Raw genomic sequence first — 27918 nt, 5'->3', positions numbered from 1 at the left:
ACTGATTTTCAATAGTGATCTTGAACTAATCTTGCTTTTTGAATAAACAATCTTCATTATAACTAATATTCATATAAAAGCTTGTTTTGTTTCTAAAAACAGTCTTTATATATATAAAGATAATACTTCACTTAATAATGGCATACAAGTTATAAACCAAAAACCTTTTAATTTCAAACTTATTTTTGAAAATAAATTTACTTTTTAAAAATATAATGTATTTCTTTGTTTTTGGTTTTGGGACCACACCTGGCAGGCTAGGGGGACCATATGGGATGCTGGGGATTGAACCTAGATTGGCCAGGTACAAGGCAAAACAATCTACCTCCTGTGCTATTGCTCCAGCCCCCTCAAGCTTACTTTTAATCAACATACTGTTTTAGAACTTTATAAGAATTGTATGAGGCCAAATAAACAATACAATTAAAGAATAAAATTAGCTTGCAATATATGAAAAACTGCTAGCATGAAAAACTAAAATAAATGGAATTATACTTTGGCTCTCAAAAAATGTTATATATATTTGATTTAAATCTTAAAAAGAAACAATTAAGGGCTACCGAACAATGTTTTTAAATATCAGTTTCCAATAGCTTTTCAGAATTGAAGAGTTAAAAACAAAACAAAAAAACCCATTAATTATAACTTACCTTTTTGTCTCTGGTCCTTACTTCTCCATAGAAATCTAGGGCCTCTTGAGCCTTTAAAAATTTGCCTCGATGTAACAAATATGCACAAATCATGACACCAGTTCGTCCCTTCCCAGCTTTACAGTGAATTGCTGCAACATGATTGTCATCTTCACTTAGCCATTGGTCAAGATCTTCACAAAAAGGTTTGATAAGTTCTAGCTGTGGTGGATTATGGTCTTCAAAAGGATACTGTGCAACTATAACAGAAATATAAACTCAGAATAAGAAATCTCTCCTGAATTGTTTACCAAAATAGGTTTCACGTTAGTTATGTTGCATATGATTTTAACATGTTTTAAAGAAAAAGAGGAAAAAAACCCTCATTTTTTTTTTTTGGTTTTGGAGTCACACCAGGCATCGCTCAGGGGTTACTCCTGGCTCCACACTCAGAAATCGCTTCTGGCAGGCTCGGGGGACCATATGGGATGCCGGGATTCAAACCGATGACCTTCTGCATGAAAGGCAAACGCTTTACCTCCATGCTATCTCTCCGGCCCCAAATTTTACTAATTTATTGAAAAACATTATTCATAACTTTTAAAATTATTAATAAGATAGTAAAAAATCAGTGGAGGTAAACTCAAAATAAAAATATAACATGGAAAAAAAATATAACATGGATCTCTTATCAAAGCTCTCAATCATTTTAATAAAGGAGAAAATTTTTTTTTTTTTTTTTTTTTTTGGTTTTTGGGCCACACCCGGCAGTGCTCAGGGGTTACTCCTGGCTATCTACTCAGAAATAGCTCCTGGCAGGCACGGGGGACCATATGGGACGCCGGGATTCGAACCAACCACCTTTGGTCCTGGATCAGCTGCTTGCAAGGCAAACACCGCTGTGCTATCTCTCCGGGCCCAAGGAGAAATTTTTGTACACTATCCCACCACAACAAAACATGTTCTCTAAGGACAGCAAAAATTACTAAAAGATCAAAAAAATTAAAAGATGGTAATTTATTCTATATAATTAAAATGCTAAATAATATTTAAAGATGATTTTGAAAATGTATTCATATACACAAAATTTTAGTCATTTACAAAAAAATTAAATATTACTTGTAAATACCATAATTGTAGTAAAATGTGTACTGAATGAAGTTTTGGTGTCTCATAAAAATTATTAAGAATCCCTAGTTTTAGGCCAGACCAATATAGCACAACAGGTAGGGCGCTTGCCTTACATATGGCTGACCTCAGTTCTCTTTTTTTCTACTTTTTTAGGAAGGAAGGAAGGAAGGAAGGAAGGAAGGAAGGAAGGAAGGAAGGGAGGGAGGGAGGGAGGGAGGGAGGGAGGGAGGGAGGGAGGGAGGGAGGGAGGGAGGGAGGGAGGGAGGGGGAGGAAAGGAATGGTAAAGGTAGGAGAGAATGAAGGAAAGGAGGATGGAATGAGAAAAGGGGAGGGAGGGAGAGAAGAAGGGAGAAAGGGGAGGGAGAAGAGAAGGAGGGGGAAGGAAGGGAAGGCAGTGACCTCAGTTCTATCCTCAGCTTGCCAAGGGTGATTCCTGAGTATAGAGCTAGGAGTAACCCCTGGGCAGTGCCAGATGTGGCCCAAAGTCCATTGAAAAAAGAACTCCAAACTTCTCTGATCCTATGGCCAAAGCTGAATTTTCAATAAATTTGTCTTGCAGTTAAATATTTGGTATGACAGGAGACCTCCCCCTGCAGAACAATTACAGGGAGTCATCATGGTTGATTTCATTTAGTCATCTGCCTAACTGGATTATCATTCCATCTAAACTTTCTCCCTGCAACCAAAAAAAGGGTCTAGGGTAGCTTGTTAAATGTCTATTTAACAGAATAGAACCTCAAATAAAATATGATTTGCCTAATAAATAGTAGCCTAATTCAGCAAAAAAAAAAAAAAGTATGTTAATGATCCTTTAATGGTTCAGTCTTTAGTTCTTAAACTCAAACCAACCACCTGAAAGTCTTTCTAAAACCTCGTTTCTTTAATTTGGCCTTGAGGGTCACACATGGTGGTGGTCTTCATGGGTCTATTCCTGGCTTGCTACCTGGGGGATCACAGGTCTCAGAGACTGAGCCCCAGTTTTCTTATGCGTAACACATATGATTCAGCCGTTTGGGTCATCTCTAAACCTCATTCTAGATTTAAAGAGGTATTGGATAACAACTAATCTCCAACTCATAGCACTCATTTCCGCTTTTCAGCTCACACAGCAACAACTCCCAAGCTTTCAAAATTCCAATATTTGTATGGTTCAAGTTGTCTCATAAACACAAGTTTTTATGAAGAGAAAAGAATGATTTACTATGCCTGAGAAAAACAACCTCCTGCTTTCATCTATAAAGCTCCTCTACCTGTATTTGCTATACTCATTTTTCCTACCTTTTAGGTCATGCTCGCTCTGTTTCTTCTCAATCTCTTAATCCAAATGTTTTCAATAGCTAAAAATAATCTTGTTCCTCTTTTATCGTTTGTTTAGGAATCTCTCCTGTTCTTAGACTATTCTGCATCTTATTAGTTTTCCTTATATTATTGCAGTTATACATTTTAATAACACTGCCAGTAGGTTTATATGATACTTGTTTTATATAGGAGTCTCACAAGCAGTCCCTGAGCACCACTGGGTATGACACGCCCCACAAAAAAGTTGAAGAAAATTTTCCTTTCATATTTTTGAAGACCACCTGTACAATAAATATTTCTCACTTATTACTGCCAAGACTTAGTGTATTAACTTTAAGTTACATAACAAAATCCATTTATACCTACCTCTGCAGTTAAATTTGGCGGTATCATAATGTCTTTCAGCACATCTAGAAGAAAGTTTTGAACAGATACAAGGTTATCTTTTGTATTTGAGAAAAAAGTATGATAGCAACAAACATTTTTTATCTTTATAATATTCTAAGCAATATGTTAAACATTTGTACCAACTAATTCTTTTAATCGTAAGAATTCTATTTAGGGGCCGGAGCGATGGTGCAGCGGCAGGGTAGCACCTTGCATGCGGCTGATCCAGATTGGACCCAGGCTAGATCCATTATCATCCCATATGGTCCCCCAAAGCCAGGAGCGATTTCTGAGAGCATAGCCAGGAGTAACCCCTGAGCGTCACTGGGTGTGGCCCAAAAATTAAAAAAAAAATCTATTTAGTAAATTCTGTTATTATCTCCTTTTACAATTAAGGAAATTTGTTTTTGTTTTTGTTTTTTTTGAGTCAGCACTCAGCGGTTACTCCTGGCTCTATGCTAAGAAATCGAACCTAGGGGCCGGGCAGTGGCGCAAGAGGTAAGGTGCCTGCCTTGCCTGTGCTAGCCTTTGATGGACTGCGGTTCGATCCACTGGTGTCCCATATGGTCCCCCAAGCCAGGAGCAACTTCTGAGCGCATAGCCAGGAGTAACCCCTGAGCGTTACCGGGTGTGGCCCAAAAACCAAAAAAAAAAAAAAAAAAAAAAAAAAAGAAATCGAACCTGGCAGGCTCGGGGAACCATATGGAATGCCAGGATTCGAACCACTGGCCTTCTGCATGCAAGGCAAAAATGCCTTACCTCCATGCTATCTATCCAGCCCACAATTTAGGAAATTTAAGGAAATTATGGCTTCAAAGGTTAAGAATGCAAACCATATGATACCATAAATACCGAATACTGCAAAATTAGTATACACATCTCTAACTTTACAATAATATAGTCCTATTAACAAAACGATAGTTCCCGCCACCTCAAAAGAAATAGTGTCCAGGATACAAGAGCCACCCACCGTGTGGGAGAAACTATTCACCCAATACCCATCAGATTAAGGGGCTATTATCCAAAATATACAGAGCACTGACAGAACTTCACAAGAAAAAAAACATCTAATCCCATCAAAAAATGGGGAGAAGAAATGAACAGACACTTTGATAAAAAAGAAATACAAATGGCCAAAAGGCACATGAAAAAATGCTCCTCGTCACTAATCATCAGGGAGGTGCAAATCAAAACAACAATGAGATACCACCTCACATCACAGAGATTGGCACACATCACAAAGAATGAGAACAATCAGTGCTGGCGGGGATGTGGAGAGAAAGGAACTCTTATCCACTGCTGGTGGGAATGCTGTCTAGTCCAACCTCTATGGAAGGCAATATGGAGATTCCTCCAAAAACTGGAAATTGAGCTCCCATTCGACCTAGCTATTCCACTCCTAGAGATATACCTAGGAACACAAGAATACAATACAAAAACCCCTTCCTCACACCTATATTTATTGCAGCACTATTCACAATAGCCAGGCTCTGGAAACAACCAAGATGCCCTTCGACAGAGGAATGGCTAAAGAAACTGTGGTACATATACACAATGGAATATTATGCAGCTGTCAGGAGAGATGAAGTCATGAAATTTTCCTATACATGGATGTACATGGAATCTATCATGCTGAGTGAAATAAGTTAGAGGGGATGGAGAGGAGGGAGAGGGGGGAGGAGAGAGAGAGAGAGAGAGAGAGAGAGAGAGAGAGAGAGAGAGAGAGAGAGAGAGAGAGAGAGAGAGAGAGAGAGAGAGAGAATAGTCTCACTCATCTATGGGTTTTAAGAAAAATAAAGGTCATTTTTGCAACAATCCTCAGAGACAATGAGAGGAGGGCTGGAACTTCCAGCTCACTTCATGAAGCTCACCACAAAGAGTGGTGAGTGCAGTTATAGAAATAACTACACTGAGAACTACCATAATCATGTGAATGAATGAGGGAACTGGAAAGCCTGTCTAGAGTACAGGTGGGGGTGGGGTGGGATGGAGGGAGATTTGGGACATTGGTGGTGGGAATGTTGCACTGGTGAAGGGGGGTGTCCTTTACATGACTGAAACATAATCACAATCATATTTGTAATCAAGATGTTTAAATAAAGAAAAAAATGATAATTCAAATATTAAAATCATAGGGATAAAAAATAAACTGAAAAACGTTAATATTTAAGACATACTAATTAAAATTTAAAAATTAGATCTTTTAATCTTTAATCAAATATAATTTTGGGAGGCCGGAGAGATAGCATGGAGAGAAGGACAGTGGTTCAAATCCCGGCTTCCCATATGGTCCCCCAAGCCTGCCAGGAGCGATTTCTGAGCATAGACAGGAGTAACCCCTGAGCGCTGCCAGGTGTGACACAAAACCAATATATATATATGTATGTATGTATGCATATAATTTTTTAAAAATACCCTGATTACAAACTTGAGTAGTAACATCGATACAGAATATTGAAGTATTTAAAACATGATAATATTTGTCTTTGGGGGACGAGGGAGGAAGATGGTCACACCCAACAGTGTTCAGGGCTTACTCTTGCTTCTATTGCTTAGGAATCACACCCCGCAATGTTCAGAGGACCTTATGTGATACCAAAAGTAGAACTGTGATTGGACACGTGCAAGGTAAACACTGTAACCCCTGTGCTTAACTATATTTCTCTGGTATTTTGTTTATTATTTGGGGAGACTGGGAGGCTCATGGACATATAGCCAGTAAGGGTCAAACTGGAATCAGTCATATGCAAAGCAAGTGAGCATCTTAAAGCTCTGCATTAATTCTCCAACTACCAATTTTTCTTTGAAACAGTAGTGACATATTGGTTACTGTGCACTGGCTTCTTCATAATTAACAGACCATGTTTCTAAAAGGTAATAAACTCAGGAAGGAATCCTTCATTCATTTGTAGTCAAAGATATTAAATAACTCAAAAATATGAACCAAATCTATTTTTTGTCTAGCTTTATTTTGTTTTTCATTTTTGGACTATACCCAGCAGTGCACAGATCTTACTCCTGGCAGAGCTCTGGGGACCATAGGAAGTATGGGAAGTCCGAACTCAGGTTGGCCACATGCAAGACAAGCATCCTACCCAATATGCTATCACTTTGGCCCCCTAACCAAATCAAATTTTTTTAATTACTTAAAAGAGAAATAGCATTAAAAAAAAAAGGCAATTCTAAACTTCCCCAATTTAAAATGTCTGGCATTTTCTCCTGTTTATGGCAAACACAGCTGCAAGCAGAACCAGATCTTAAGAGACCAAGAGTTAAGATCCAAACTTCTCATTCTAAGTGATTTGTCCAAAATCCCCTGGGGTTTTTAATAATGCTTCCATGTTCCCTTCTGTAAGCTGAGAAATTCTGAATGCTGAAATAGGCCCAATTTTCAATAAAGTGTTTGTGAATCTGTGTTATATGTATTTGTATATGCAAATAGAAAATACTATCCTATATTCAAGATGGTCAACTTAAACCCACATGAAGATTATCATTATTATAAGCAAACTAATACAATGATTCAAGTGTCAGATTTGATATTTCACTTTCACATTACAGCTCAAAGCAAAACTTTTTTTAGCACAACTGAGTATATTGAGTTTTGACAGAAAGAAAATTTAATAATATTGAGCTCTACTAAAAAGAAAATTTGGGGGCCAGAGAGATAGCATGGAAGTAAGGCATTTATTTGTCTTGCATGCAGAAGGACAGTGGTTCAAATCCCGGCATCCCATATGGACCCCCAAGCCTGCCAGGGGCGCTTTCTGAGCGTAGAGCAGGGGTCTCAAAGTCACTGGCGTAGAGCCAGGAGTGACCCGAGTGCTGCTGGGTGTGACCCAAAAACCAAACACACACACACACACACACACACACACACACACACACACACACACACACACACACACACACACACACGAAAAAGAAAAGAAAAAGAAAAAAGAAAGAAAATTTAATGGCATGCACATTTTCTAAATATTGCCCTCTTTAGGGCCAGGGTGTGACTCAGTGTTGGATCAATTGCTTTGCTTTGCATGCACAAGGGCTCAATATACAGCAAGACAGACACATACAAATACACAATCTTGCTCTTCACTCATATATGACATATTTAAGAACAGAAGAAAAGGGGCTGGAGAGATAGCATGGAGGTAAGGCATTTGCCTTGCATGTAGAAGGACAGTGGTTCGAAGCCTGGCATCCCACATGGTCCCCCCGAACCTGCCAGGAGCGATTTCTGAGCAAAGAACCATGAGTAACCCCTGAGCACTGCAGGTGTGAACCCCCGCCCCCAGAAAAGAAAACTACAACCACAATCTAAAATTTCTCTAGTGCACACTGCAGAAGAGGTACGACCAATATTGTCAACAGTCAAAAATTCGTATTGAAACTGAATCCAGAAAGAGTAATCATCATAAAAAGATGTGGCTTAGGAAATGAGAAGGGAGGTATAGATTAAGAAACAATTCTAAGAAGTTGGTCTCATAACATCTCAACTAAAAAAATAAACATGAGGGGCCAGAGCGGTGGCGCAAGCGGTAGGGCATTTGCCTTGCATATGCTAACCTAGGACGAACCGTGGTTCTATCTCCCGGTGTCCTATATGGTCCCCTGAGTCAGCCAGGAGCAATTTCTGAGCAGGTAGCCAGGAGTAACCCCTTGAGTGTCACCGGGTGTGGCCCAAAAACAAAAAAACAAAAAACAAACAAAACAAAAAACCAACATGAGTTTATGTAACTTTGTTTCTCTAAAATTCCCATGCTTTCTAAGGAGCTCAAAATGTGTGGGTTGGCAAATACTGCTTCCAAAAGTGAGACTTGCCAAAGAATTAGCCAACATCTAATGACTCTCTCAATAAAAAAAGTATGTATATTCTTATAAAAGAAAACAATAAGGGCTGGGCGATAGCACATCAGTAAGGTGTTTGCCTTGCACACACACAGGATGAAACCCGGTTCGAATCCTGGTATCTTATATGGTCCCCCGAGCTTGCCAGGAGCGACTTCTGAGCGCAGAGCCAGGAGTAACCCCTGAGTGCCTCCAAGAGTAATCCAAAAACCAAAAAGAAAAAAAAAAAAAAAAAAAAGAGAAAACATAACCGATTTTTAAAAAATCATCTATATGTTATAGTAGTCACAGAAAGTTTAATGTTATTAAGCAGAAGCATATATAGGCAAATATTTAAGATCTTTCAATTAATATGTTTGCAAAGACATTACATAAATATGATTAAATCCTAACATACAAGAAACAAAACAGAAACAGCTGCTAAATGCAAGATTCATCTGGAGTTAGAAACATAAACAGAAGTAGGAAAGAAGGTAAAAAATGGAAAGTGATCAGGAATTAAAACATGCTACACAAAGATAGTACTAGAAACTAATTTTACAAGGTGGGTTTTTTTTTGGGTACATTAGAATAAACAAAAACCAGAAAGGAACAACTGGCATAAATAGTGGACAGTTTGCTACCTGTCAGATATCCCGTTTATAAAAATGAGAACACGGGAAAAAATAATTTTTAAAGTATTTCCTATCTGAAAGTTTAAATGGAGTGGAGATGAGAAGTTAAAATATATACACCAAAAGCTACTCTCAGCTAATGGTGACAATTCATTAATCTGAGAGTCTAATGTATCTGGAAATAACAGTCTAGTTTCCCATTGCCAGATTTCACAATAATGCAAGTGACTAATAATATTGTTAGTTCAAGCCAAAATTCTAAATTCTGGAAGAAGCCACTATATAAAGGAATGAAAAGAATCTCCTTTGCCTTCTTCAGATATGTTAAATTTAAAAAGGCACAAAATTTTTAGTATACCCTTTTATCTTTCTTCTGTCTTTCTCTAATGGCCTCATTCTGAAAAGTCTAAGCCTGAAGGGATTCATTTAGTGGACAAAGTTTACTGTAGGTGAAATTAATCCAAAAACAAGCACAGCAGGTAGAGTATCTATCTTGTATATGGCTCACCTTTGTTAGACCCCCAGCACTTTATATGGTCCTCCAAACCTGCCAGGAGTAATCCCTGATTCCAGAGCCAGGAATAAGCCAAGTATCACGGGTGTGTTCCAAAAACAAAACAAAACCAAGCAAACAAACAAAAAGGCAGCACAGATTATATAAAAACTGAGGACCACCTAAACTTACATTAACACAGCACCTTTCAATTTCATCTTCATAATTACCACCATATCTTTTCTGTTGTTTTTTGTTTTTGGGTCACACGCGACAGTGCTCAGGGGTTACTCCTGGCTCTATGCTCAGAAATCGCTCCTGGCAGACTTAGGGGACCATATGGGATGCCGGGATTCGAACCACCAACCTTCTGCATGCGAGGCAAATATCTTACCTCCATGCTATCTCTCCGGCCCCACCACCGTATCTTATATACCTATGCCTCTCTCCCATACTCACACACCCCATAATCTGAATGTAACAATATCTACCATCTTCTAAACCTAGAAAGTCAACAAGTTGCATAAATATGACAGAAAGTCTCCACTGGTCATTTTCAATACCCTGGCTCAAAAGTGCCTTTTTGGGGAATGGGGAAGGGTTCACACCCAGTGACACTTGGGGTTACTCCTGGCTCTGCTCTCAGAAACTGCTTCTGGCAGGCTTGAGGAACCATATGGGATGCTGGAATTCAAACCAGGGTCTGTCCTGTGTTGGCCGTGTGCAAGGCAAAGGCCTTACCAATGTGCTATCGCTTAGGTCCTCGCAAAAGTGCCTTTTTTGACAAAACCTTCTTTGAAGTACAATTACTATTCTATTATTCTCTGTGCAGCTCTGTTCTAATTAAGAAATTTCTTTCTACCATACCGTGTTTAGATTTCACATCATACTGCAAGTTCCCTTAAAAATAAAACTACATCTATTCATCTCTGTATCACCAACATACTTTAAAATGAGTAGTGTTTGGCAAGAGCTACATATGTCTGTTCTTTGTGACTCTGAAGAAGTAACAAATTACATGAATAAAAAAGTTGAAGTAGACTTCATTGAGATCTTCTGAGTTCTTACTTGAACATAAAGGTCACTAGTAAAGATAGAAAAGCAACCTCCCATTGGGCAGAGCAATAAGCACTGTCAGGTAGGGTGTTTGTCTTGCACGTGGCCAACCCAAGTTCGATTCCCAGCATCCCATATAGTCCCAAGCCTGCCAGGAGTAACCCCTGAGCTCAGCCGATCTGACCACCTCCAAAAGCAACTTCCCACAGCCACAAAGCACTAAAAGCTTTCATTCCTTCTGATAATTTAAGTGCCTACTCAAAGCAAAAAATTATTCTTACACTGGATTAAAATAAACTATAAAAATTCTAAGTTAATACATAATAAGTTTAGATTTAAATTTTTCCTACTGTATAATCAATGTATGTCATAGGAAAAATAAAACACCAAGCAGAAAAATAGCACATTATATATATATATATTTTTTTTTTAAGTGGGGAAAAGTAATTCTCTACATTTTCTCTTTCATATCTTTATTCAAAAAGTCAAAATGAAAATAAGTGTCAAAGTTACAGTCAGTTGGCTGTTAGGTGAGAGATCCTTATTAGTCCAGCTCCAGACAAGAAAAATCACCCAATTCAACAACTTTAACTACATTTTGTATTAATACAGTTAACTTACAGTAGATCAGTAATATGAATCTGTGTCAAGAGTGATTTAAGCATATTATCAATCTTTATTTTATTTTTTCATATCACTTTATAAATGGTCTAACAATATTCTCCAGAAGAGTTCTTGGAATTGTTTTAGGAATACAGTTCTATTAAAGCATATCTCCAATTCTATTTCACTGTAACAGGGAAATAAATTTCATTTGATAGTTATTTTAGAAGATATATGCAGGTATAGAAATAAGAAAATATACTTACAGATTGTATATCTTGTAATGGTTTTTATGCTTTGAATCCAAAAACCTTAAACAAAACAAAATGTCACTATTAATAACAAATTAGTTAACGTGAAATTACATTAATACTATTAAGACCAAAAGAAAACTAATTTTTAAGCTCAACTACCATTTAAGAAAAAAAAATTTTAAATAGGGGCCGGGCGGTGGCACTGGAGGTAAGGTGCCTGCCTTGCCTGCGCTAGCCTAGGACGGACTGCAGTTCGATCCCCCAGCATCCCATATAGTCCCCCCAAGAAGCCAGGAGCAACTTCTGAGCGCATAGCCAGGAGTAACCCCTGAGCGTCACAGGGTGTGGCCCAAAAACCAAAAAAAAAAAAAAAAAAAAAAATTAAAATAAACTCTTCTAAATATACCCTCTGTGAGCTTAAGCATGCAATCAAAGCATTCTTAATTTTTTTCTTTGTTTTGTTTTTGGGCCACACCTGGCGGTGCTCAGGGGTTACTCCTGGCTATCTGCTCAGAAATAGCTCCTGGCAGGCACGGGGGACCATATGGGACAACGGGATTCGAACCAACCACCTTAGGTCCTGGATCGGCTGCTTGCAAGACAAACAACGCTGTGCTATCTCTCCGGGCCCAGCATTCTTAATTATTGCATTACATAAATTTATACAATCTGCAGTAAGCTAGAGTTTTCATGAAATAAATGCTTTCATTATCTTCATCTTAGATAATGATGCCTATTAAAAAGTAAGTTATAAAAGATAGCATTAACATTTAGCCAAGGTCATCTAAGTCAAATACAATAGACATGTACATCTTAAAAATACTCCAAATATTCAATTATTACCTTTCAAACTAGAGCTTTTTGAATTTGGAAGAAACATGTATACTATTAATTCTGAATAGTTTATTAGCCTTTATTTATATATATATATATATTTTTTTTTGGTGGTTTTTGGGTCACACCCGGCAGTGCTCAGGGGTTACTCATGGCTCCATGCTCAGAAAGTGCTCCTGGCAGGCACGGGGGACCATATGGGATGCCGGGATTCAAACCGATGACCTTCTGCATGAAAGGCAAACGCTTTACCTCCATGCTATCTCTCAGGCCCCTTATTAAACTTTTATATATTTCATTTGATGCTCACAGATATCAGAGAGGTAGTTTATTCATTTCTTATAATGCCCCCATAATATAACAATGTTAAGCTAACATGTATGTCTTAGAAACTAAAAATAGCCGGAGAGATAGTTCAGGGATTAAGGCATTATCTTACACTGACTGACCCCAGTTAAATCCTGGTACCAAATCTGGTTCATTGATCACTGCCAGGAATAATCCCTGAGCAAAGAGACAAGAGTCGGTCATGAGCATTGCCAGGTATGTCCAAGGAAGGGGGGGGGAGAGGGAGGGAGGGGGAGGGAGGGAGGGAGGGAGGGAAGGAGGGAGGGAGGGAGGGAGGAAAAAGGAAAGGGAGGGAGGGAGGGAGGGAGGGAGGGAGGGAGGGAGGGAGGGAGGGAGGGAGGAAGGAAGGAAGGAAGGAAGGAAGGAAGGAAGGAAGGAAGGAAGGAAGGAAGGAAGGAAGGAAGGAAGGAAGGAAGGAAGGAAGGAAGGAAGGAAGGAAGGAAGGAAGGAAGGAAGGAAGGAAGGAAGGAAATTATAAATACTGGTTGCAGGGCACTATTTTAGGTACCCTATGTTTACAAATTTGTTTAATCCTATGAGTCAGGCAATAAGATTACAAGTATATAAGAATAAGAAATACTAAAATTAAAAAGGAACAAAAATTAAAATTTTAGGAATCCAATAAATTCCAAATGCCCAACAATAGAAAAATGAAAGAAGCAGCTGCAGTGTGTACGCGCGCGCGCACGCGCACATTCACACACACACACACACACACACACACACGTTGGGAGAGAGGGAGAGGAATACTATGCAACTGCAGGGAAAGATGAAATCATGGAGTTCACTACAACATAGATGAATCTGGAAGTTATGCCAAGTGAAGTAAATCAGAAGGGTAGATACCACATGAGCTCGCTCATCTGCGGAATAGATTCAAAACTAGGGAATAGAAAGAATCAAACAACAACAGACCCTTGACCTTGATTTACAGAGCTAATTAACCATCAGGGGTGGGGGTGCGGTGTCAGACAGAAGCAACAGTGGGTTGTGAGCACTGGTGGTAGTTAGGTACCAAGCTTTGTATATCAATACCATAAAAATGAACAATATTGTAACCATGTTGCCTAAACTTCTAAAAAGTTTAACACCAATTGATGATTAAAAACTCAATTATATTGGAAGCATGTTCTCCTAACTGCAGTAAGATTATAATGTATATAATTTTTTTGTTTGTTTGTTTTTTGGGCCACACCTGTTTGATGCTCAGGGGGTTACTCCTGGCTAAGCGCTCAGAAATTGCCCCTGGCTTGGGGGGACCATATGGGATGCCGGGGGATCGAACCAACCACCTTTGGTCCTGGATAGGCTGCTTGCAAGGCAAACGCCGCTGTGCTATCTCTCCAGGCCCTAATGTATATAATTTTAAAGTAGATAATAAATTCAAAAAATTGCTCCAAAGAAATAAAATCCAGGAAAGGGCACAACAAGTATCCAAGAATGATAATGAAAATGGATGCATATAATACAAAGGCACACATATCTAAGTGAAAAGTCTGAATACTGGGGCCGGAGAGATAGCATGGAGGTAAGGTGTTTGCCTTTCATGCAGGAGGTCATCGGTTCGAATCCCGGTGTCCCATATGGTCCCCTGTGCCTGCCAGGAGCAATTTCTGAGCCTGGAGCCAGGAATAACCCCTGAGCACAAAAAAAAAAAAAAAAAGAAAGAAAAGAAAAGAAAAGAAAAAAGAAAAAAAAAGTCTGAATATTAAGGAGACAAATATAAAATCTTAGAAGCTTCCCAAGAGGAGAGAGGTTTAAGAATTTGGAATCAGGGGCTGGAGAGATAGCACAGCGGTAGAGCATTTGCCTTGCACGCAGGACGGTTCGAATCCCAGCATTCCATATGGTCCCCTGAGCCTGCCAGGAGTAATTTCTGAGTATAGAGCCAGGAGTAACCCCTGAGTGCTGCAGAGTGTGACCCAAAAACCAAAAAAAAAAAAAAAAAAAAAAAAGAATTTGGAATCAGAATAGTAATAGTATTACCTAACTTAATGAAAACACAAGCAGTTAGTAATTAACTAAATAAAAAACATCCAAAATTATTAAATTATTAAAAATTATTTCTACCCTAGAATTCATAGGAAGAAACACCATAATTAATATCTATAATATTAATAATAATAAAGGCATTTAATAAGATGTGTTCTGCCAAGAATGAGAAGCCATGAAAGATTAAAGACAAGTTTCAGAAACAGAAGAATCCAACTTAAGAGAGAGGCAAAGAATGTCTGGAATGAGATAAAGAAACTGTACAGCAGGGCCCGGAGTGATAGCACAATGGTAAAATGTTTGCCTTGCCTGTGGCCAACACAGGACAGACCCTGGTTCAAATCCCAGCATCCCATATGGTCCCCTGAGCCTGCCAGGAGTGACTTCTGAGCATAAGCATAGAGCTAGAAGTACCCCTGAGCACCACTGGGTGTGACCCAAAAACCAAAAACAAACAAACAAACAAACAAAAAAAAAACACAGGAAAAACTATACAGCACAGCCAAAGAACAGCTGGTCTAAAATTGGGCAGACCACAACTATGGATGAATGGGTTGAGAAGTTATGTTAGTTATACACAATAGAACACTATGAAGTTTTTTTTTTTTTGTAGTTTTTGGGTCACACCCAGCAGTGCTCAGGGGTTATTCCTGGCTCCAGGCTCAGAAATTGCTCCTGGCAGGCACGGGGGACCATATGGGGTGCCGGGATTTGAACCGATGACCTCCTGCATGAAAGGCAAACGCCTTACCTCCATGCTATCTCTCCGGCAACACTATGAAGTTTTAAGATCAAATTCATGCGATTTGCAGCTATGTGGTTATCATGACTAGTTGAAGTCAATCCAGAAGAAAGGATAGCTATAGAATGATCTAAGTGGACTTAAAGATACCCAGCAAGGTGGCGCAAAAAAAAAAAAAAAAAAAGTACCAAAGATAACACAACAGGAGAGAACTGACACACAAAATAGAGTTGGCCAAGGGGTATTACAGTCCTTGAGGGAGAAAAGTGGGTAAAGAGTAGTGGGTATGATGCTGAATTATGTACCTAGAAAGCCACCATTAATAGTATAGGATATCAGGCCTGGAGAGATAGCACAGCGGCGTTTGCCTTGCAAGCAGCCGATCCAGGACCTAAGGTGGTTGGTTCGAATCCCGGTGTCCCATATGGTCCCCCGTGCCTGCCAGGAGCTATTTCTGAGCAGACAGCCAGGAGTAACCCCTGAGCACCGCCAGGTGTGACCCAAAAACCAAAAACAAAAAAAAAACAAAAAACAAACAAAAAAAAAAGTATAGGATATCATTTTAAAGAACCTCAAGTTGGCAATAAAGATGCTAAAATAAAATCTATGTATTTCATGTGTTGAAATAGGAGAGAAGGTTAGGGATGTATTACAGTACACAGAAATTAAATGAGAAAGAACAAAGAAACTCATAAGGGGCAGAAAATGTGTAAGAAATATAGTACAGAATAAGTTGACACCATTTTAAAAAATTTATTTGAAGCAGTGATTTACAAAGTTATTTTGGTTGAGTTTTTAGACATGAAAAGTTTCAGCACAAAATCTACCACTAGCTTTAACCCCCTTCCTAAAATATATTTTGTATTAGTTTTTGCAGATGTTATAAATATAATCAACTCTCAATGCATTAACTGTTACTGTATTAGATATTTAGCCTTTATTTCCATAACTATACTCAAAATCATATATAATAGGTCTATTAGTAGCCTCATCTGAGAGATGAGAGATAGTACAAAGGTTAAGGTGCCTTAATAAGCATTAAATCCCAGTTCACTCTCAGCACCATATATATAAGATCACCCTGAACTGCTCTAGGTGTGGTCTTAAAACCAAAAATAAAATACAATCACTTTGAAAGAATTTCACAAGCTTCAGTAGATGCCTTGTAGCACACACACACACACACACACACACACACACACACACACACACACACACACACACACACAATCAATAAATAAAAATTCTTGCTAAGCAGGGCTGAGCAATAGTATAGTGGGTAAAGCGCTTGCCTAGCAAACAAGTGACACAGGTTCAATACCTAGCTTCTCAAGCTATCACTGAACACTGCCAGGTGTGACTCCCCCCAAAACAAACAAACAAACAAACAAACAAATTCTTGTCCAGGGTAAAAGAGCAACTGCTTTTGGCCGGAGAGATAGCACAGTGGTAGGGCATTTGCCTTGCATGAAGCCGATCTAGGATGGACAGTGGTTTGAATCCTGGCATCCCATAAGGTCCCCTGTGCCTGCCAGGAGCAGCTTCTAAGCACAAAGCCAGGAGTAACTCCTAAGCGCCACCAGGTGTGATCCCAAAACCAAAAAAAAAAAAAAAAAAAAAAAAAAAAAAAAGAATAACTACTTTAATTGTAGTGAATGCTAATAAAACCCTTTAGAACTATTTGATATTTTATGTGCACAACTTTTTGGATTGGGAGGTGGTATTCAGAGATTACTCCTGCCTGTATTCTCAGGGATCACCTCTACAGAATTTGGGTGTCAAATATGGTACCAGGCATGGAATGTGAGCCACTGTGTGTCACTCACTATACCATTTCTCTGATCCCACAACTTTTTAAAAGTAAATTCAGAAAATGTTCTTTATGCTTCTCTCTCTCTCTCTCTCTCTCTCTCTCTCTCTCTCTCTATATATATATATATATATATATATATATACACACACACACACACACACATATATACATACACACATATCCCTACCACTTATGCTATCTCTCCAGTCCCTATGCTTCTATATATATGTTTTGTTTTGTTTTGTTTTGTTTTTGGGCCACACCCGGCATTGCTCATGGGTTACTCCTGGCTGTCTGCTCAGAAATAGCTCCTGGCAGGCACAGGGAACCATATGGGACACCGGAATTTGAACCAACCACCTTTGGTCCTGGATTGGCTGCTTGCAAGGCAAACGCCGCTGTGCTATCTCTCCAGGCCCGTGCTTCTATAATTTTTTTTTTTTTTTTTTTTTGGTTTTTGGGCCACACCCTGTGACGCTCAGGGGTTACTCCTGGCTATGCGCTCAGAAGTTGCTCCTGGCTTCTTGGGGGACCATATGGGACGCCGGGGGATCGAACCGCGGTCCGTCCTAGGCTAGCGCAGGCAAGGCAGGCACCTTACCTCCAGCGCCACCGCCCGGCCCCGTGCTTCTATAATTTAATTCACTACTACTTCAACCAACCAAGCAATCACAAATTCCACTAAGGCTTCTATTGAATTGTAAATTTCACTATCAGAAAAAGGTTATTTTACACATTCGTTCACTCTAGTCTCTTTCATCATCATTATCACCTACATTTCTGTACCTTTTTCCATTTGAACTTTATTTTTCTTTTCTAGCTTAAGTAAAAGTTGCAGACAATAGAAGTCACAGATCTTAGATATTACTATTTTGATTGGGGGGGGTTGGTTTGTTGTTTGGGGGCCACACCCAACAGTGCTCAGGGTTTACTCCTAATTTTGTCTGCATTCAATTCAGGATCACTTCTGGTTGTCTAGGAGGACCAAGGGGGTGTCAAGATCTGAGATCAGCTTTGTCCAAGACAAGCACCCTACCTTGCTGTACTCTCTTGATCCCCCAGTTCTAAGTTTAATAGCCATCCCAATCAGAGCACACAATACTCCACTCCCAATCATGCCCTCTAGAAAATACCTCGTTTATTTGAAAACATACCTTCAAGTTCCCTCCCAGATACTTAATTCTATTAGCACAGACCAGTTCGAGTCTTGTTCTTTACTTTCATAAAAATGAAAAGTGAGGGGCCGGAGCGGTGGCGCAAGCGATAGGGTGTTTGCTTGGCACGCGCTAACCTAGGAAGGACCACAGTTCGATCCCCTAGCATCCCATATGGTCCCCCCAAGCCAGGAGCAATTTCTGAGCACAAAGCCAGGAGTAATCCCTGAGCATCACTGGCTGTGCCCCAAAACAAACAAACAAAAAACTGATTAAATAATTTAGAAAACAGAGCTGGACAGTACAGTGGGTAAGGCACTTGCCTTACACATGTCCAACCCAGATTCAATCCCCATTCCCTGAATGGTCCCCAGAGCACTGCCAGAAGTAAAGCCAAGGATGGCCAGTGAAAATCCCTGGGTGTAACCCCCAAAACAGAACTGGATGGGAAGGAAAAGAGAAGGGGAGGGGAATAGGAGAGGGAGGAGGAGAGTTGGGGAGAGGGAGGGGAGTAATGGGGAGGGAAGGGGATTGGAAAGGTTCTGGGATAAACAGACAGATTGGAGTTCCTGGGAGCAGAGGCAGCTGGATTTTGTAGAACAAGGTACAAGAGAAAAGGAGGTAAATAAAGAAATTTCAGAAATCTATCAGGAGGGGTCGGAGCAATAGTACAGCAGTAGGGCATTTGCCCTGCACACAGCCAACCCAGGATGTACCCCAGTTCGATTCCCGACATCCCATGTGGTCCCTGAGCCTGGCAGGAGCGATTTCTGAGTGCAGAGCCAGGAGCAACCCCTATGCGTTGTTGGGTATTGTTTATAATAGAAATAACAGAATAACAAACAACAACAACAAAGAAATCTATCTGGAAATTCTGGGTGCTAAAATGCTAATATTGTAGGGAAGGTGTCCGCCTTACACACAGCCAACCCAGGTGATCCCTGGCATCCCTGGATGGTCCGCCAAACTCTGCCAGGAGTGATGACTGAGTGCAAAACCAAGACTAAGCCCCAAGCACAGCCAACAAAACAGAAATTTATCTGGAAATCTGCCTCGAGTCTTTGGCAAAGTATTGGGCTACATCTATGCAAGATTTGAAATGAAGAAGGTGGCATAGTACTGAGAGAAGTACTAGACCTATCCCTTATGGAAAGACCTCAGTAAGTACCCCCAGTGTCAGTTGAGACCCAAAGAAAGGTTATACCACCCAGAAGACAAAAATCAAAACTGAAACCAGCTTGCCTTAACAAACAACAACAAAAAGAAAAAAAACAAATCCTGGGGGCCAGAGCAGTAGCACAGCGTGTAGGGCATTTGCCTTGCAAGTAGCGGATCCTGGTTCAATCTTCAGCAGTCCCTATGATTCCCGAGCCTGCCAGGAGTGTTTTTTCAGTAGAGATAGGAGTAATTCTAGAGTGCCTCTGGGTGTGGTCCAAATTTGCCCCCATCAAAAATCCTAAAAATTCCAGACTTCATTTAGTTTCTACCAAAAGGAAGATCCTTACTGTTAATTTAAATGCATACCAAAAAGAAAAGCTAGTACCTTTAAAGTAATAATGTAGTTTCCCTGTAACTAATCTTATAAATATATGTAATATTTGACAACTAACATTTATGAGAAATGCAAAGTAGACCTATCACCGAGGAAAAAATGACAACTAAGTGACAGGTTATAAGACAAACCAGATGCTGGAATGAGTGATCATGAACTTTAACCAATTGTTATAAATAAATATATACAAGAATGCAAAAGAAAATGACCACAGTAAATTGTTTAAGCCTCAGTAAAAATATAAAAACAATAATTCTTGGCTTAAAATTACAATATCTTGGGACCGGAGAGATAGCATGGAGGTAAGGCGTTTGCCTTGCAATCAGAAGGTCGGTGATTCAAATCCCGGCATCCCATATGGTCCCTGAGCCTTCCAGGAGCGATTTCTGAGCATAGTGCCAGGAGTAACCCCTGAGCACTGCCGGGTGTGACCCAAAAACCAATAAATAAATAAATAAATAAATAAATAAATAAATAAATAAATAAATAAATAAATAAATAAATAACAATATCTAAAAAGAAAAACCTGCAGTCTTTTTTGGGGGGTGGGGACTTAGGGGGTACCAAATACCAGAGAAAACGCCCAGCTCAGTGCTCAAGGGCTCCAATGGAGGTCTCCAACATGCAAAACATGTATCCAAGCCCTTTCTCCAGCCCCTGTAATGAATGGTTTTAAAAGAAGCTTGGAAACAACAGAATAAATTGATGCAGGGGTCTCAAACTCACGGCCCGTGGGCCATTTGCGGCCCTCCCGTACAACATTTTGTGGCCCTGTCCTAGAGGAATCTTTTTTTGTTTTGTTCTGTTTTAGTTGTTTGGGTCACACCCCGCAATGTTCAAGGCTTACTACTGACTTTGCACTCAAGGATCACCCCGACTTTGCCTCCTGTGGCCCCCAGGTAAATTGAGTTTAAGACCCCTGAATTGATGGCATGAGGCTGGATCATAAGGCAATTGCTTTGCATACAGCCAACCCGAGTTTGATCCCTGGCACCCCATATGCCCCCTAAGCCTGCAAGGAGTAAGTTCTGAGTGAAGAGCCAGGAGTAATAATCCCTAAACCCGCCCCCACCAAAAAATACTATGCATATCAAAGGCAAATCCCATACCTCCAGGCATGACCACAAAACAAAACAAGATGGCAGACTATAGTTTCCAAGAATGATTACATCTCCCATGCTCACCATAAACTCTTGACAAAACAATAATCTCAAGATTTCTAAGGATGGGCCCGGAGAGATAGCACAGTGGTGTTTGCCTTGCAAGCAGTCGATCCAGGACCAAAGGTGGTTGGTTCGAATCCCGGTGTCCCATATGGTCCCCCGTGCCTGCCAGGAGCTATTTCTGAGCAGACAGCCAGGAGTAACCCCTGAGCGTGGCTGGGTGTATCTCAAAAACCAAAAAAAAAAAAAAAAAAAAAAAGATTTCTAAGGATGTTCATATAGTCCTCCTCCTTGAACACCTTTGTGACACCTCAACCAAAAGACTAAGACAATAACATTAAGTGATTTCTAATTACAAACAATAAAAAATAGCAAGCACTCCCATCTTGAATTTGGATCTTCACTCCTGCTACAATACTGCTTTGCCATAATCAAGACTAGTTATAAAACTGGAACATAAGGATATTGACAAGTTGAAAGATTTGCCAAGAATAAACTAGAACATACAAAGTTTACAAGAAATTAATACTGATTCATCTGAATAGGAGGAAAATTTCAAGGGAACAACTCATCAGTGCACTGTACAATAGGAAAACAAAAGCAATTTATTGTGTTACTGCAATCTTTTAAAAAAAATTCATCAGCCAGAGACATTAAGGCAAGGAGCAGACATCAGTTCAATCAGTGCAATCCATGCACGCTCTTCGAGCACTGTGGTGGGGTGCTACCCCCAAGCATAGGCCAAGAGTCCCTAAGTACTATGGGGTTTGGTGTACATGCACACACACAAACACACTGGATAGAAAATCCTCTATCATGATGATGTAAAGCATCTACATTTAAGTACTAGAAACTCAATAACCCCCCCAAAAAAAAACAATACTATGCATATCAAAGGCAAATCCATAGAACAACAAAAGGAAATCAAAAAAGTTTAGGGCCAGAGATGATAATGGGTAAGATAAAAAGATTTAATAAAATGACAACCTTAAAGTGATAAAAGGGATGCCAGGATGGCACTGGCCTTGCATGTAGCTGACCCACATTAGATCTCCAGCATCCTATACTGTCCCCTGAGCCTCTCCAGAAGCACAGCTAGGTGTGGAATAAAAATAAACCAATAAAAATACTGGAAAGAGGATGAAAGGGGTAAAGGGAGAACTGATTACCACAGACTTGCCCTCAAGATAACAAATTCCAGAGGAAAACGTGGACCTACAAGAATGAACGAGTGATAAATACAGGAGTAAATATAGAAGAGAATTAAAATGGGGTTTCTGAAAATATATAAACCAAAAATAAAAGGTAAGAATGCATGAATATTGAAGATCTAAAAACAGAAAAGTAGACTTAAAACATATTAAAATATTATAAATTGGGGCCGGACAGATAGCATGGAGGTAAGGCGTTTGCCTTTCATGCAGAAGGACGGTGGTTCAAATCCCGGTATCCCATATAGTCCCCCGAGCCTGCCAGGAGCAATTACTAAGCATGGAGCCAAGCGTGGAGCCAGGAGTAACTGAGCACTGCTGGGTGTGACCCTCCCAAAAAAAAGTATAAATAGGGACCAGAGCAATAGTGAACTAATAGGGTGTTTGCCTTGCACACAGCTGACCCAGGACGGACCTGAGTTCGATCCCCAACATCCCATATGGTCCCCAAAGCCAGGAACAATTTCTGAAAAAATAACCAGGAGTAACCCCTGAGCATCACTGCGTGTAGCCCAAAACCAATATATATATAATATATAAATATAGTACATACGAATGAACCAAAAGTTCCATTAGAATTCAAGACTGACAAAATATTTATGATGTACATATCAATATGCCTACATATAATTGCTAAAAGGTACAGCAGCTAATTGGCAAAATATGCAATGTGACTTCTAAAATAGAACATAAATCATTTATAAAACTAATTGCTCTTGTCTTGAATGCAACCAACCTGAGTTGGAACCCGACATCCCATAAGGTCCCACCCTCTACCACCAGGAATGATTCCTAAGCAAAGAGCCAGATAAACCACTGAGCATCACCAGGTATGGCCCCAAAACAAGAACTCCTCACATAAAAAAACCCAAAACACCCTTAATTGCTCTATACATTAATGCTATGTTACAGAATTCAGTCCAAAATCAATGAGTGAGTTGCATTTAACATTTAGTTCATTACTATTAACAGATATTTGAATTATCATTTTGATGAATTGTCTTAGTTCAAGCCCTAATCCTCTATCTTTTAGAAGTAGAACTAAGTATGTCAATATACCCCCCCTTTTTTTTTTTTTGGTTTTTGGGCCACACCCAGCGATGCTCAGGGGTTACTCCTGGCTGTCTGCTCAGAAATAGCTCCTGGCAGGCATGGGGACCATATAGGACACCGGGATTCGAACCAACCACCTTTGGTCCTGGATCAGCTGCTTGCAAGGCAAACACTGCTGTGCTATCTCTTCGGGCCCAATATACCAATTTTGGGGTTTATTTTTCCCCAGGCAAAAATTCAAACTAATATGACCGATGTATAAATGTCAAAATTAAAGTAACAATAATAATAATGATAAAAATAATAAAAACTTGGAAAACTCAACTGTCACAAAAATTATTCATAGCTTTATCATCAGTTCAGTCTCTCACCATAGAGACCTCTGAGGAAAAAAAAAACCAGGATGCCAAGTCAAAGTGGAATTAAAGAAAAGCTAAAGGAAGTCATTTTTAATAGACCATGACATTCTGATGTTCCCACATCTTGCCAAAATCATCCAAATTGCACTAGAGGTTTCTTTCCATTTTTTTTTTAAATAATATCTTTAAGTACCATGATTACAAGCATGTTTATAGTTGCGTTTCAGTCATAAAAAGAACCCGCCCTTCACCAGACCCAACATTCCTATCACCAATGTCCCCAATCTCCCTCCTCCCACCCCATCCCCACCCCGCTCCTGCCTGTATTCAAGACAGGCATTCTACTTCTCTCACTCATTGATATTATCATGATAGTTGTTAGTGTAGTTATTCTCTAACTATGCTCACCACTCTTTGCATCACTCTAAGCTTCATATCGAGGGCTGGTCTTTCCAGCCCTTATCTCTATTGTCTCTGGATGTTATTACAATAATGTCTTTTATTTTTCTTAAATCCCACAGGTAAGTGAGACTCTTCTGAGTCTATCTCTCTCCATCTTATTTCACTCAGCACAATAGTTTCCATGTCCATCCACGTATAGGAAAACTTCATGACTTCATCTCATGACAGCTGCATAATATTCCATTGTGTATATTGTACCACAGTTTCTTTGGCCATTCATCTGTTGAAGCCATAAGGTATAAAGAACACCACGTAAGTAAAACACTCCATGACACTGAGACTTTTAGGCATCTTCAAGGAGGAAACATCACTCTCCACACAAGCAAAGTGGAGATAAACAGATGGGACTATATTAAGCTGAGAAGCTTCTGACCCTCAAGAAAGTGTGACTGGGATACAAAAGCCACCCACAATATGGGAGAAACTATACACCCAACACCCATCAGATAAGGGGCTAATAACTAAGATATAAAAGGTACTGACAGAACTTAACAAGAAAAAAAACCCATCCCATCAAAAAAAATGGGGAGAAGAAAGGAAGACAATTCCTCAAAGAAGAACTACAAATGACCAAAAGACACATGAAAAAAAAATGCTCCACGTCACTAATCATCAGGGAGATGAAAATCAAAACAATGAGGTACCATCTTATGCCCCAGAGACTGGTACACATCACAAAGAACAAGTGCTGGTGGGGATGTGAGGAGAAAGAAACTCTCATTCACTGATGGTGGGAATGCTGTCTAGTCCAGCCTTCATGAAAAACAATATGAAAATTCCTCAAAGAAACCTGAAAATTGCGCTCCCATATGATCCAGCAATACCACTCCTAAGGATATACCTTAGGAACACAAAAACACAATACAAAGTGCCTTCTGCACAACTATATTCACTGCAGCGCTATTTACAACAATCAGAATCTGGAAACAACAATTTTTCCACTTTATTTATTTATTTTTTTTCCCTTTGGGCCACACCCGGCGGTGCTCAGGGGTTACTCCTGGCTGTCTGCTCAGAAATAGCTCCTGGCAGGCACAGGGGACCATATGGGACACCAGGATTCGAACCAACCACCTTTGGTCCTGGATAGGCTGCTTACAAGGCAAACGCCGCTGTGCTACAGGCCCCGATTTTTCCACTTTCAATAGCTAACCAATTCTTCTTTCCCCAGAAAAGCTTTCTGTAGCAGCCAAAATAAATAAATATATTCTACCAAATTAAATTAAGTCTTATCATAAAGTCTGAGAACCCTTCTGTTTCTTTAAGTTGAACTGGCAAAACTCTGTACTGGCACCTGTACAAATTTAATCTTACATTAGTATTAGATTATTTTCAAATGCTTTGGGAAATAATAAAAATGCAGCCAACAATACAAAACTAAAATAGTGCTATTTGACAAGCACTATTGTAGATACAGTGGTAACAAATATCCAAGTACTAACAAATACACCATAGTAACACATGCTCCATGCAAGCAGCTTGACAGAAACCCAAAGGTTAATTCTCTTTTCAAGTCTCCTTTTCAAAAGACCGAAAAACCCTGGACAGCTCCCACTAATTAAAATATAGACTTTAGGCCGGAGAGATAGCATGGAGGCAGGGTGTCTGCCTTGCATGCAGAACGAAAGTGGATTAAATTCCACCATCTCATATGGTCCCCCAAGCCTGCCAGGAGTGATTTCTGAGCGTAGAGCCAGGAGTAACCCCTGAGTGCTGCCAGGTGTGATACAAAAAACAAAAAACAAAAAAAATAAACAAAAAGTACTTAAAAATTAGCATCTGAAAAGAACCATTTTTTTTTTCATCAGATCTCGGAAACTAAGCAGGGTCAGGCCTGGTTAGTACTTGGATGGGAGACTGCCTGGGAATACTGGGTGCTGTAGGCTTAGAAAAGGTGCCTATGATTAGGGACCAATCACTGCAAGGCTACTCGGACAGCCTCTCTAACTCAGCCAACTCAAGCAGGCTTTTTATGCATGCAAATTAGACAATGTTCTGGACCCGAATCTACACTGTCAAAAGCCTACCCAGATTGGCCAGAGTCAGAGAGGAAGTCTATTACAGTATAACCTTTGAACCTTTGCTTGTTGTGATTGGCTCACTGTGGTACATACAATTGCAGCACAAGACCGTTCTGTCTGATACAGTGAATATAGGCCTAAACCTATGTTTTAACTGCAAAATTAGGGGGTCATCTTATACGCCGGAAAATACGGTAACCCCTGAGAGCGGCCAGGTGTGACCCAAAAACCAAAAAAAAAAAAAAAAAAAGAGTATCCTTAACTAGTGAATATCCTGGCACTATGTTCAAATATATGTATGTGTATATATATATTTATACATCCACGCATATATATACATATATATTTGGGAACATATAAAGAGCGCACTTTTTTTCATCTGTTCCACTGATGACCCAGTAAATCTATACATGAGTATTTAAGCAACAGGAAGGAAATTTCATGTCCCCACAAGTTTTATACAAGAATGTTCCTGGGCCAGAGAAATAATATAGCCAATAAAGAGCTTGCCTTACATACAGTTCATATGGGTTCAATCCTTATCACCAACCACATATGAGCCCGCTCCATATATGGAGCATGGTGAGCAGTTGGCCCTAAGTACCACTGACTATGGTCTAGTAACAAAAAATAGCTTGTTTTTATTTTTTAAAAGAATGTTCCTGGGCCCGGAGAGACAGCACAGCGGTGTTTGCCTTGCAAGCAGCCGATCCAGGACCAAAGGTGGTTGGTTCGAATCCCGGTGTCCCATATGGTCCCCCGTGCCTGCCAGGAGCTATTTCTGAGCAGACAGCCAGGAGTAACCCCTGAGCACCACTGGGTGTGACCCAAAAAACAAAAAACAAAAAAAAAAAAAAAAGGATGTTCCTAGTACTTTTGTTCATTTCAGACTCAAACTGAATGACCTAAATATTCCAATCACAGGTAAAGTCATAAAATGTGCCATAACCATTCAATGAGAACAAAAAACTAATACTAAAGAAATACTATTATTAATAGAAGTAACTTTCAATATGTTAAGAAATAGGAGCCAGAGCAATGGCGCAAGCAGTAGGGCGTTTGCCTTGCACGTGCTAACCTACGAAGGACCATAGTTCGATCCCCGGCATCCCATATGGTCCCCAAGCCAGGAACAATTTTTGAGCACATAGTCAGAGCATCTGGCTGAGCATCACCCTGAGCATCACTGGGTGTGGCCCCCAAAAAACCAAAACCAAACCAAAAAAAGTTTAAGACATAAAAATCAGGGGCCAAGTGGTAGCACAGCGCGTAGGGCATTTGTCTTGCACATGGTTGAGCTTGGTTCAGTCCCCAACATCCCAGGTGGTCCCAAACCTTACAGGAGTGATTTCTGAGATAGAGCCAGGAGTAAATCCCTGAGCGCTGCCAGGCGTGACACAGCCCCCACCCCCAAGGAATCACTGGTGGTGGTATATAATTTAATGTCTAAAATAACTATTATGAACAACTTGGTAAATTACAGTTTATAATAAAAAAAATTTTAAAGAAGGCATAAAAATCAGACACAAGAGAGTAAATATTATATGGCTAAATATAAATGAAAAGCTATATGGGAAAATATTATAATGAGAGCAAACTATTACAGATTACAGACTGCCTGGCATCAGGGTTAGGAACTGATGCCTGAGAAAACTTGTTACAGTAATAGAACTGTTCAATGACTTGTTTGGTGATATTTATATTGGTTATACTTATAAATGTCTTTGTATATTTTAAACTGCTTGTTTAAATAAAATATGGTACATCTGTTGGCCAAAAAGAGAGGATAGAGGATAAAGTGTTTGCCTTGTCTGTGGCTGGCAACTACTTGGACCCTGGAACAAGGGCTGGGAGCAGCCCCTAAGCACAGAGCTACTGTTTCCCATACACGCAAATTGA

At 39.8% G+C, this 27918-nt stretch overlaps 1 protein-coding gene across 1 annotated transcript in view; it reads right to left on the bottom strand.

Annotated features, from left to right (window-relative positions):
• Positions 1 to 27918, bottom strand: part of PTEN (phosphatase and tensin homolog) — a 97329-nt gene that overhangs the window by 29971 nt on the left and 39440 nt on the right. Inside the window, exons 3-5 of the mRNA XM_049764656.1 lie at positions 11328 to 11372; positions 3427 to 3470; positions 651 to 889 (exon numbers count right to left, since the gene is read on the bottom strand). Of these exons, the coding sequence (XP_049620613.1) occupies positions 651 to 889; positions 3427 to 3470; positions 11328 to 11372 (328 nt within the window). The remainder of the gene's footprint in view (positions 1 to 650; positions 890 to 3426; positions 3471 to 11327; positions 11373 to 27918) is intronic.

This window comes from Suncus etruscus, chromosome 17, assembly GCF_024139225.1.
Source record: "Suncus etruscus isolate mSunEtr1 chromosome 17, mSunEtr1.pri.cur, whole genome shotgun sequence".
In the NCBI taxonomy this organism is placed as follows: domain Eukaryota; kingdom Metazoa; phylum Chordata; class Mammalia; order Eulipotyphla; family Soricidae; genus Suncus; species Suncus etruscus.
Note: the sequence above shows the minus strand (reverse complement) of the source record. Positions and strands in the feature narration are given on the sequence as shown.